We start from the raw sequence: 13342 nt of genomic DNA on the forward strand, positions 1-13342 counted from the left end.
AAGCTGTACCTGCATCAAACCACAGTTACCATCATAAATGGTGCTTAAACGTACTCTGAACAGAAATTTGCACTTTGACTATGAAACCTGTGCATAAGCATGCAAAGCAAAAATAATGTAGGATAGGCCTTTGGATGTGTTGGCTTTGGGTTGCTTTTCTCCGCATTGATCTTATGGGTGTTTTGTTTTGTTTTGTTTTTTTAAATGCCCATATTTTGGACACATCCTTCACTGTTTTTAAATGATGCTGCATTCAGTGATAGTTTTATTATTATTTATTTATTTATTTTCAAATGGCTTAATTCTATTTCTGTGGCAAGTAGAGTTATTCACGTCTGTATGGATAATCCTAGGTCTGATTCTCATATGATGTCGTGTATTCTTCTGGGCAGCTGTAACTGAGCAGATTTTGTAGCCTCTTTTCAGGTTGAAAATCGTAGCAACCTCAAGGCTGCAAAATTCACCTACACCCTGGACAGCCATACTAAATAATTAAGATGTTGTGAATTATTACTTCCTTTTAAAGCATGTTCTTTTCACTACCCTGACCTCTGGTTTGTTTGGGTTCAGCATTATCCTGTTTTCCTTCCTCCTCTATGCACTTTAGCTAGATTATGCAAATTAAGAGAAAGGCTGCCATCTGTGTGTAGCTGGCAGGTCTACACCTCCTTTTGTGGAAGCTTATCAGTACATAACAACTTAGAACACCTGTGTGGGTTTCTACTCTATGTTTTTTTGCATTTGTCTCTTCCTATTGTCAAGGTGGTAAGTGACCAAGTGCTAAGTTTTCTGCTACAAAATTTACTACAATTTCCATACATTCAAGGCTGTTTTCCACAGTGCCCCACAAAATGACATCACAAAATGACAACACATGTTGACTTTCATTGCACCAAGAAATGCATGAAAAAGTTCTTGCAGGAATTGTAGGGCATGAAGGATTATGAATCTAGCCAAACTGAAGATCATGACGTTTTGAAAAGAGCTACGATGATTAATTGTCTGTGCTTCAGAAGATTCCGATGTTTGGGAGGGCATCAGCCTTCTAATTGATACAAACTGCACATACACCAAAATTAAAGAATTCTTTTTTTTTTTTCCATAAGTAATGTGCTAATATTATGTTTAATACAATAGTATGGGAAATCCTTTAGACACCCCTCTGATCAATATATTGATCTTGTTAATTCATTGTTTCTGTAAATAATTTTGACAACAGGTAGTAAAAAGAATAGAATTGCTAATTAATTTCAAAACGTGTATGAGCAAATCCTGAACTTTCTTTAACAGCAGAAGTTCCAGCATGGGTAGGTTATGGATGAATAATATATAAATAGTTAGGAAAAAAAGTTATTTATGGTAGGGTATGTTTATTTAATTTCATCCTTAATTAAAAATTTATGTGATTTTGAAAGTGTTTTTTTCTTCCCTAGAATCTGAACTTGTGTAGAATCTTAATTTTTGTTATGTTGAAAAAGAATTTACACTGTCTATGCAATATCTGATTTATTTTTAAACTGAATATAGTAAGAAAGCGAGATGCAGCTCTGCTTTTATTGACCCTGTTGCACATGAAAAAACTCTATTAAGTAAACTGCATGACTTCAGCATGACAGGTAGCAGAATCTGGCATTTGTCCTTCTGTGAATGATAACATAAGGAAGCATTTCAATGGACATGAGAATTTAAAGAATATTATTAAACAAAATATTATTAAAAATGTTTTAAAGGTTCATGATATGGGATTGACTTACACTTTTAACTAGAAAATAGTACTATAAAATGCATATATTAACTAAAAAGCCCAATTATTTCACAAGGTTAAAAATTTGCTTGTTTCTTTTCCTGCTAATCAGATTGATACCCAGAAGTATTCCTTAGGATCCTATTCTGAAATCCTTCCCCCAAGAGTAACACTGAGTTATCATTGTTTAAAATTCCTTACTTCTCATCCTTTCCCCCCTCTAGTGACCTAGAAAATAATCTTTTGTTCTGACTGCCCACTGCCTTTTTGTTGCAAAGAACAGAATTAGTCCGATACTGCTTTTCCAAAGTTACGCTGCTTTACTGGATTTAGTGTTATCTTTTTTTTTTCTTTTTTTTTTTTTTCCTCTGAGGGAAGTGCATAATAGACTGTGCAATCCATAGAAAAATTCTTGTACTATGGCCAGTTTAGCATCAGTATTCCATGAGAGCGAAGACAACATAGAATCTTTGTTGAAAAGTGCCTATATTATAAATGTGTTCTACAAGCCAGCAGACATGGATGATGCCAAATATGCTGCATCTTTCAAGGTTTCCATTGCCAAAAGGCCATTCTGAACTGGCCAAGTTCAAGTAGGTTTCTTTTTACTTCTAAAAACACAGAGTTGGACAAGTATTGTGCAGCTTTTTTTTTTGAAAGCACAGAGATACAAATCATAAAATGTTTTATTTATGATTATTTGATTAAACTAATGCACTGGGTATTCTCATCACTTTCAAACACTCTGGAAAATTTGGGCCCTATCAAGGATTATTTATTGTTGGAAAGAAAATAAGTAGACAGAGGTACTGGATATTCTATTCTTGCCTTTTTTTTTTTATGTGTGCACTTTAAAGACAGACTGTCTAATATCAAAACCAATGCACAGCGTGCTGCGCGCAGGGCTGGCATGACATATCAAGAGCTCCAGAAACCAATTCATTTAAACCTCCAGCAGTTCATTTCCCCTCCCACTGTTTCAAGAATTCAGAGCCAAATTCTTTCTCCCATATAGTTTTGTTGAAACTATTTGTGTTACTTCAAGCTAAGATGAACTTAGTGCTATGTTTCTCTACTTTCTCTTACATATTACATCCTTCTGGGCAGATCTTCACTTGATCTTGCATGGTATTTCTCTGTTGACCTGAGCAAGGGGTGCTGATTCCTCTTACCCAAGTGAAGAAAAATAGGGTCTTTGCAGTATTACATTGGAAATCATTTTTTAATTGATGTAATCCAAATAATTTATGCACATCAGACATTTCCTGAAGGCATCCTGAATTAACATGGAGACATCTCAACTTGTGGAAAGGAGAGCCCTTATCCTGTAGTTCAAACAGTCAGCAGGGTGTTTTTTTTAACTACCCTTGTCTTCCAGACTGAGCCTGATTGACACTACAACTCCGTGGCTGCTTTAATGCAAGATATGTATGGGCAGATGCTGAAAAGGGTGATTGCACCTCCTCTTCCCAGATTTGCATGGCAGTGCAGTAAGTCTGACTGAGCCAACTGAAAACTAATCCTCTTTTTTGCTATATTAGTTTTCAGCCAGATCAGCCCATGATCTGATTCATTGCCTGGCTGTGCAAATGCTGGTGTGATGATGCAGAATTGGCCAAGGGTAGAAGGAGCGATGGGAATCACACCTTCAGTGACAGGCTGCACTCAAAGCAGATAAAGGTGACTGCACAACTACAGTTGAATTACTGCTTCTTGTCTTGACAAAGAAAAAGAAGGGAGGATGTGATATTATGGTGTTAACTGACCATGAAGCTGTGCCACATTTTCACCAAACGTGAGAAATGCACAATTTATTCAACTTCCTACTGGTCTAGGTAGAACTGTACCACTATACCTGTCCTGTTTCTGATGTGAGAGCAGCTGAATCCATTTGTCATCTGTTGTTCCCTTTTGCCAAAATGTATGAAGTTTAATTAATGACATTTTTTAAATAAAGGAGCCAGAACAATATTGGATCAGAGTAACGGGATTTACAAAGATAGAAATGTTTGCATTCAGTATGAAGAGGTAAAGAGCAATTCTTATATTGATATATATGTATATACAGGGGTAGAAACAGGAAACAGCACAGCATATCTATAAATAACTTCCAAATGAGTTTGCGGTATACGGATCAGATGAAAACAATTTTACTCATGCAGAGCTCCTAACATATCCTCTAGGCAGTACAAGTACTCTGTTAACAGATACTCAGTATTTCAGGTCAGGATTTCTAGTAAACTGCAGATGATGGAGTTCTTTCTTATAATCTGGCTTTCTATAAACTTTTCAAGTGCACACACACACACACAGCATCAAAAGGAGTACAGAAATCTGAAGGGATGGTGGAAAAGAACAGCAAACCAAGAAAAAGAATACAGTCAGGCATGGGTAAAAGAGCATAAAAGTAATCACTTGGGGAACAGTACCAAAGTAAATCCATAATACATCTTGTTGTCAGTTAATCTCTGTTGTAAATTACATGGGTAAATCATAGAAAGTAATGCCACTACTAAAAGATAAAAGAACAAATAGAGCACATTAAAAATACTACCGTGGCAGCCATTGAGAAAAAGATATTAACAACATTTGTCAATGTATTTTTTTAACTAATGACTTACTACTTTCTGCAAGCATTTATGTTTTAAACCCACCTGATGACTGCTTCATCTATTTCTGTTAAACCAGAGCCTACCTCAAAAAAAGCCTTATAAATATTCAGTACATTTAAAAATACTAGAGTAAGTAAATTATATTTTAGAAGTAAATAACATAAATCTATTTTGTATATGTTTTCTCAGCATTGTTGAAGAAAGAAATGAATGTAGTTACAGCAATTCAAATATTTTGTCTCCCAAGAAAATATATGTTAAATTCAAAATATATACATATATATAGTCCCAGCTGAATAAAGCTACTACCTTAAGCAATGGAATACTTAGACACTATGAAACAACCTTATTAAATTTTATATCTTTTCCAGCACTTATGCTTTAACTATGTTTCTTTCATATGAGATTTAATGCAGGTGTTTTAATGTAATTATGAGTAGCTGATTTCATACATATAGCATATATCCAATCTGATTTTCCAAAGTGCTGAGTTTTTGTCATTTCCTTTGGTACCATTTATCTTTTGTAAGGTAACATTCTTCAGAACACAGCGTGTGTAACTTGATAGAGTACTCCAGTAGAGATAAGCAAAAATGAGACACCAATAAGTCTCTTGGTTTTGTTCCTTTTTTAGGCAACTCCTCACCCTGGGGCTCTTGTTCCTTGTGCTCCAGTGTGCTTCTGCAGAAGTCCTGCTGGTGGCCCTTCCCTCTATTGCAGATAAACACTGGGTTGACATTTCTTAACCTCTCTGCTAATGCAGTCAAATAACATTGGCAAGACTGGCAAATGATTGAATAACTCAATAAAAATAAAGGAGAGCAGTGCTATTAATATTTAAAAAGTTGCAGATTTGGGCTGTGACCAGTTTTCCCATAACCTGAACACTCAGAGATGACAGCCTAAATCTGACACAGTAGCAGAAACCTGTTATTTATAGGAGACCATTTGCTGCTTGTGCCGAGCCTATGTCTATTAACTCTCCAATTTCAGTTCAACTTCCTTAAAAGCTTGAGTCCATCTTTTATTATGATGCTGTAGCAGCAAGGATAGGGCAGAAAACACTCTGAATTCCAACATTACTGAAATGAGAGTTTTCTCAATAAATACCTGGGGGACTGGATGAAAGAGAAAACTGGAAGACATGCTGTGCAGAGTTTAAAATACCATGAGCTTTTATTTGGAAAACAATTTTTATCATTTTTTATTATTCTACATGGGAGGCTGTAGAGGATGCAGCCATTTCCTGAAGAATGGGCTCTCCCTTTCCAAGTAGTCCATACATGAAAATATTCCCACTTTTTAAAGGAAGAGTAAATTCTAATATGTGGCTCATTCTGTCTTCATATCAAAATCATTTCAAAGTCACTAGTCACAGTATTGTGCTGTAATGATTTGATTCAAAGCAGATTCAAACTATCACTATAAGGATGGAAAATGCCTGAGCAGATATACTCATCTCTCTGCTGGCATCATTACCATGGATGAGTTGCGTCCCCCCTTAACTGAGCTAAACTCCGTTGAAGGGAATGTCAGCTTTTGAAGAGGTAGCTGAGAATACAGCACACACTACTGCATTGTCTTGGTGAAGCCATGACCCAGCACTGTAAAGACACATACTCAATTCCTTTACAGAGTTCACAATACTCCTCAGCAATTAAGAGTACCATAACATTAGGTTTATGGTGAGGTTTCTTTTCATGGTAAAGTATTCTAACAAGTATAAATACAACAGTGAAGCCCTTCTACCATTTCAGTACTTCAAATAAGCATCAAAAGTATACACAGCCCTCACACAATTTATAACTTGTCCCCAAATTACCCAAACTCTCTCATATACTCTCATAGTAAAGACAGGTCTTGTTATTTACAGTATAAAATTGAAGCAAACATCATAAAAGGAAACTGCCAAGTAATAAATTTAAAACTATATATTTTTGTATACAGTTCAGAAGCCTTCATTTTTTTGTAAATATTATTGATTGAAATGAAATCTTGTTCTGATTTTTGTTTCCTGGAAAAAAAACAAGAGGAAAAACAACTTCTAACAGCTGATAACCTGACTGCCATCTCTTCTACGGTGTAATTCCAAAAATATTTCTGAAGTATGTTTTGCAAAGATATTTGCATAGTTTGAATGCTAGAGAATACACGGGAATACTAAAGAAATTGCCCTTGTCTCAGTAAGGATGTTTTCTGTCCTCTCTGTGTTGGCTATGACTCTGTGAATGCTGGTCTAGCTAAGCTTTGTGTTAAGTAATGTCTTAATTACTTAATTATTACTGGCTTCTCAACAGAGCTGGGTAAAGCTTTTCCCAAAATGTTTTTTTGTTTTTGTTTTTGCTTCTGGAAGAAATGATATGCTCATCATCATTATCAGAATCTGACAAACAATGAACATTTGCAATTCATTGTTTATGAAAGCAAACTGATGCTTCTTGAATCTTCAAATTAGGATTTACCTTCTTCAGCTAAGAATATGTCCTAGTCTAGTTTGACATTTAAAAAGATCAAACAAAATACTATTTTTTTTAACATTTTTGTTTGTTTGTTTGTTTTGAATACAATTTGTAAATAAAATAAGTAATAAGGAAGGTCACAATCCTTTTGACTTTATTAATAGAAAATGCTTTGATTAAACCCAACTGATTTTGGCAGGTATAAGGATTCATTTCATTAAGAATTTCAGAATGCTTTTCCATTTTGGACCTGAAAAAATGAAATAGGAGAATTTCTAACGAAACAGAAAATCTGGTTCCTCTTTACCTAAAATTTAGCTGAGCGTTAAATGCAGTTAAGTTCAAGCTAGAATTAATTACTGGGTTTATAAGTTAAATATAATGCATTTGTATTGATACTTCAGACAAGAAGTTAACTGAATACATATGAAACCCACTGTTTCTGCAATTTGGGGGGAATCAGTAGGAGGACTGAACAAAGAAAGATAGTACAGTCAGTCTTCACATGACAGAACAAAAGGAAATTCGTATCTCTACCAGAATACTGTGTGCAACATAAATCACGAGAGAATAAATATGAAAGACCAAAGAAAAGAGAGGCAGCACACAGAGATGCACGTACAACTGAAGAAATGAGAAAGAACAGAGAGCCAAGTATCACACCAGCATAATGGCAGAAATCAAATTATGCAGAGTCTGTAGGAATATTCAAAACACTGAAATGTACCAATAGGTTAGACTTCTTCACTACAGAAGCAAAACCTCAGAATGTGTTTATACTGTTTTAAGAAGTTTCAAGCATTCTATAGCACATATTCCATAGCCATTCGTAGAACACAGGAATTGCTGTATTTTCTAAACTTAAAAATCTCCCTTAAAAACACCAATGTGTTATTTTTCTCTCTAGTGAATTTCATGTTCCTTAAGAGGCACTAATCTGATAGCACTATGCTGTTTATACACTAAATGTACCCTCACACTCTACCAGCAGGCCTAAAACCTCAAGCTGGAGGAATCAGTTCTAATCTAATGCAAATGAGGGCAGTTTGGTTTGCCTGAATACTGAAGTCCTTGTTGAATCTGTGAGACTGACAACATGATTGCCATCTGTCCAGCTAGGAATATGGTGAAGATAAGCAGTACAGTCCAAAAAAAACTATTAGCTGCTAGCTGTTCTTCTTTTCTGAATGCATTCAGAGTCTAATTATTATGAGATGAAATGCTCTGTAGTTCAGCCAGCACAGTTATCTTTAAGAGCTACAATACTGCCTGCATTTCATTTCATATATCAGAATGTATAAGAGGAAATTATTTCAGGTGACCCTCCCAAAATGTTCAGTATCAGACATGTTCTGCTGCAAACAAAAGCAGCAAGAAGTTGACCACAGATGTTAATGACATCAAGCCAACAGTGCATGTGATACTCCTGCCCCAAACACACAGTGAGGCATAATCCCTACTTGGGGATGTTGTTACCTTACACAAAAGTAACAAAAATTCCCAGCTTTCTTCAATGCATTGGACTTCAACACTTATTGTCACAGCAATGAATATGTCAGCTCTCACCACGTGTTGGATGCAGGCATTTGATCATGGGGTACAGGAATATCTGTGCGTCTGCCTGGTCAAGTGAGGAAGGGCTAGCTAGCATCATTAGGAGCGTGCCTTTTATCAGGGCTATGCTTGGAGGAGTATCTGGCTGCACAGTTGCCATGGCCTCTTTCAGCCTGGAATCTGATGTGGATGAAGGATAAAACTGCTAGCTCACTCGGCCATATGGGATCCAAGAGCAGGAGTCAAGCTGTGCTACAAATGCATGGTATTCATAACTTGCTGCAGAAGGTGTGACATGGGAATGAAAGGGGAGAGTCTCATGCTCAGTCTGTGAGGTTTCATGTATGTCTCAAGAAAAGAGCAATACCAGCTATTTTCCTATACTTGATTATCTTTATTCTCTCTCTCCTTTTTCCCCCCTTCAACCTTTTTATTTTATTTCCCTAGGATTTGTCCACTTCTCTGCTATCGAACTTGCCTACAAGTTACGAAAACAATAGGGGTGGTGAGTCAAAAGGGAAGGATGTAATTAACATCTAGTCATTCTCCTCACTGTCCAATAAAAATAGAATGCAACACAGTTGGAACTCAAAACAATAAAAAGTCTCTTAGCTAAAATGTTAGTATTTAGATTTAGTTACTTTAGAGATGGTGGTTGGTTTTTTTTTTTTTTGTAACAGAAAAACATGCTGAGATGCAAGAGATCTTGGAAAAGATAATGCTCTGCCAAGGCCTGTGAAAATAGATTCAGTACATTATAGAAAATTATGTTTTGTTCCCAGAAATAGCTGATTTTCCTTGCTAGGTTTAAAAGATAATGCCTTTAACTTTCACCAGCAGGAAGACATTAAGAGATTTTTTTTGCCAATTTTTCACTTTGGCAGTGGCTCAAGTTGATATTCTTATATACCTGCAGCCCTTAAAGTAGTAGTGTGAATTAAAATAAAATTTGGTTGAGACAACTAAAGGTCTTACATACTTTTAAGATAATGTAACAACGTAGCAGAGGAGCAAACAGGTAAGGGGAGCCCATAAAAAGAGAACCCCACATATACTGCTACGAATATGCCTGAAGTGTAAATTGCAGTACAGGAAATGCAACCAAGTTATTGTTGATCAGCACAATTTCATCTTGAGAAGATAGTATTGAATTCATAAAAAAGTAAATCAAAACAAAACATAGACAACAAAAATCTATTTGCCCATCAAAAGCGTGACAAAAGACAACTTACCTAGCATGACTAAACAGAATTACCTTGCCATGAATATGTTCTGAACAAAAGACAATGACTATTCCTAATATTGCAGGTAAACAGACAAAAGCAAAAACTATGTGAAAAAGCACATTAGGTATCTAAATCAAATACTTAGGACTGAAAAGTAAAGAAGTAAGTGCCTAGCTAACAGGATGACAGGATTACAGTGACCCATTCGTAACCTTTACCATTCTAATGTGATTCATTATAAAGCTAGGTTTCACAGCTACTTCCAGTTTGATTGCTAGTTGCAGGATTTTGTTTATCTGAAAACAGAGAGTAAAAAAAAAAAAAAGAAAAAAAAATTGACTGGAAAGGACACCCTGAATTTCACCTGAAAGTTGATTAAACCCTGAGCATGAGATGGGGAATATAAATATTGTCTATTCATGTTCCATGGAAGTTAAGCTACCACATATGCTGGGTGGGAAGTGGGGGATGAGGGGGGAGTGTCGTTCTTTTCTATGCTATATTATTAGTTTTGTGATCTTGCAGACTCCTCTAATAGCTTCCTTATCAGTACTAACTGCATACTGTGCTGTATGCTCCCAAGAGAAAATACTGAGATAAGGCTTTGGAAGGGTATTAAACTGTGCTTCCACAGGAATCAGGAAGGCCACAGCGAGATGACTTAGTTACCTGAAATGACTGCTGCAGACTCAAATTCCTGCCCAGTTTCATGGCAACCTCTCAGTAGAAAATTTCATTTCACAGTTTGCCCTTATTTCCTATAGGAACAGCAAATATTATGGCCCTTCTTAAGTCTTGTACTTGACTCATATTAGCAAAACCCTGGTGTTTAGGCAACCCTATCATCCAAATGATAGAATGATAGGGTTGTCTAAACAAACCTAATTGTTTGTCCAAATCAGACACCCAAATTGGAAATCTGACCATTTGATGGTGCATCTGTCATATGCTCTTCTTATTGTGATTTGTCAAATGTCTTTTCCCAAAGAGTTTTCCATACTATCTTGTAGAGCAAAATACGTGGAATTTAAGTTGTAATTGTGATACACGGATGAAATTCAAGTTTGTAATGTGTTTTCATTGTGTAGCTGTGTATCAGGGCCATACCTGTGTGCCTGCCCAGCACACAGTCATCAAATTGCTGCATTCCCAGCTGGTCTCTGTAGAGATGAGCTCAGCTAGAGACAAGTGGATTGACTGAACTACTGGCTGCCTTCACACAAAAAAATAAAAAATAAAAATAAATAAATAAATAAATAAATATATATATTTGACTAATTGTTCCAGGAGGTCTCCAGGTGGGAATTTAAGACAGTCCTGGAGACTCCCAGAAGCAGCCTCTGCTGTGCATAGACACTGTTCCTCTCTGGATAGAGAAGCTGTCAGTCATAAGGTGTCCCCAAAACAATTTTGGCAGAAGAACAACCTAAACTTACATAGATAATTTTAAACATTCAGAAGAAACTCTTCCTGCAGATGCAGGAATGCTAATATAAGACAGTCGCTTGTGTGTAACTAAGATGTTAGGAGATGTTTTAGACACAGGTTAAGTTGACTGATAGAACCACATCATGAGTAGGCTGGAATGATCGCATAGGACCCTATTCAAAAAATTCTAATAAATTAGGGGGATTTTGTTAACAAATACACTGTGATTGTCTATGCAATGCTAATATATATACTGATATGGACAACTCTTACCAACTTTGCTGATTTTCGGAGACTCTTATTCCTCAAACTACTCCTTCAGCACACAATGATGTTTTGTTCCACAGCTGTTTCTAATGGTGGGATTCACTGTCAAGAGACAAAGCTGAAGGTGTTCCAATTCAGAATTTATAATATTTGTGAAGTATAATTTTTGTACTATTTACATGGGAAAAAGAGGTGAGGTTTTTCTTTTATTTTATGAGGAAACTCAAAATAGATTTTGTGAGACAAAGAACAGATTAAAAAAGAATGGCTATCAAATTAATTGCCAAGTTTGAGATAGGAGATGAAGTGAATTACTGGAAATATTTTTCTAGCAGTGTTGGTGTGCAGTCTTCACATTTGATTTTCACTTCCATTAAGCATTAAAGGAAATTTCCTATTCCTCTAGCATTAACATGGAATTGATTTCAGTACTGTCCAGCAGCAAAGGAGATAAGAGATCAGGTATTCCTCCCATTCCTAGCTAGATAACTACATGATATCTATCATTTTGAGTATTATTTTGATTAACAGAGTTTAGATAGCTTGTTAGCATCCCTGAGAATCAACACCTAAAACCCAAGCTTTTTTAGTACTTGCCTATATCAGAATTATTATGTAAATCACTTAGGCATCAAGCTTGAAAATATTTCAGAAGTCCCTCATATTTTTAATGTTAGAAGTTACCACAGGAATCAGCTACAGATATTCCATAGAGGAAAAAATAGCCTTTGGCAGGATGACTTACAGACCAAACTGAAGGTGTTCTGGGAATTGAAAATAAAATTGAATTTTAGAAACTGAAGATCTACAGTTTGTATTGTTTGTGCAGGTATTAATGGCATTGAATCATGAGTTCACTAGAACTTTATGATGATTTGTCTGATATATGGTAGATTGAAAAATACTGAAAGACTGTATGAAAAAAAAACCTCAAAGACCATAAATAAAATGACTTTCTTTAACAACTTAGCATGAATGGTCAGTGCAAGATCTTAAATAATATGACTGTCCTTCACAGCTTAATGGTATTGGATAATTTAGGCTTCAGTGAGTTTCAGGCAGCAGGACAACAACTTTCTTATGAAAACACAGGGACAAAGCAGCAACTCTTTATGTATTCTCCTGTTCTCTTCAAGGCTTTGGAGAAGTAGTTTGATTTTATTAGATGCAATGGATCAACTCATGTTTTGGTTACCTTATCACTACAGACTGCTGATGTGGCCAGTAAATCCCAGCACTTAGCGCTTCACGATCTCTCTCCATGTGGACACCCCAGATCTGTACTCTTTAAAAGAAGGGAACATCTAGCTGTTAGAGTAACGCAGGCTGGCAGCACAACCATTGTCTGTCTGCTTGGCATAAAACCGTAGTATCATAAGTGGAAATGACCTTGTGGGCCATGACACACAGAGGATTCAGGGAACAAAGACAGATGCAGGGCAGAGGGTACAACTGGAATGACATACGGTATTGAAATAGACACTGTGTCCTAAGTATCACAAGCTAATGCTGTGAAACTTTTTCACCGGATTTCTTCCTCAGGTTCAGAAACCTTATTCAGACTTAGAGACAGAATAAAAAGAGAAGAAATGCAATTATACAGGAGGTAAGATATAGTTCAGGGTCTCTGCAAGAATATCCTTGTTTTGGTTCTTGTTCTCCAAAGAAAACCACACAACCTCTGTGCCAGTATGTGAAGATGACACCCTATGGTTAATTGACACAAGTGAAATGTCATAAAGGGCTCTTTCCTTTGCAAAACCTCCCCTTGCTAGAGAAACAAGATGACTGAGTTCCTTTTTTGATCTATGTTTCTCTAAGCCATTATGTTTATATTGTTTTAGGATTCTGAACTACTTGAAGGTGTTCTCTAAATATTAATTTCCTTTTACTGACATGATAAGATATATTTTGAAACAATATGATCAAAGATAAGGGATGTCTTAAGCTGAAATACCTTTGAAGATCATACATAGAATTCTGGGAGATAAAACCTACACAGAAATTATGGAGTCAGATTAAGGTGCAGAATTTGAGATGGCTCTAATCATT

General features: G+C 36.0%; 2 protein-coding genes across 49 annotated transcripts in view; one reads left to right on the top strand and one right to left on the bottom strand.

Moving 5' to 3' along the window:
• B3GALT1 (beta-1,3-galactosyltransferase 1) overlaps nucleotides 1–13342 on the top strand; it is a 206147-nt gene that overhangs the window by 59171 nt on the left and 133634 nt on the right. The window lies entirely within an intron of this gene.
• Nucleotides 1–13342, bottom strand: part of LOC310901875 (uncharacterized protein) — a gene marked incomplete at its 5' end in the record, with an annotated part of 188503 nt that overhangs the window by 57398 nt on the left and 117763 nt on the right. The window contains one exon of one of the 2 annotated variants that reach the window (XM_083842446.1): nucleotides 6243–6370. The exons of the other annotated variant lie outside the window; for it this stretch is intronic. Coding sequence (XP_083698572.1) covers nucleotides 6332–6370 — 39 coding nt within the window. The 3' untranslated portion in view covers nucleotides 6243–6331. Of the gene's footprint in view, nucleotides 1–6242; nucleotides 6371–13342 lie in introns of those variants that run through there. 2 annotated transcript variants of the gene reach the window in all.

Source organism: Anser anser (genome assembly GCF_964211835.1).
Source record: "Anser anser genome assembly, chromosome: 6".
Classification (NCBI taxonomy): Eukaryota; Metazoa; Chordata; class Aves; order Anseriformes; family Anatidae; genus Anser; species Anser anser.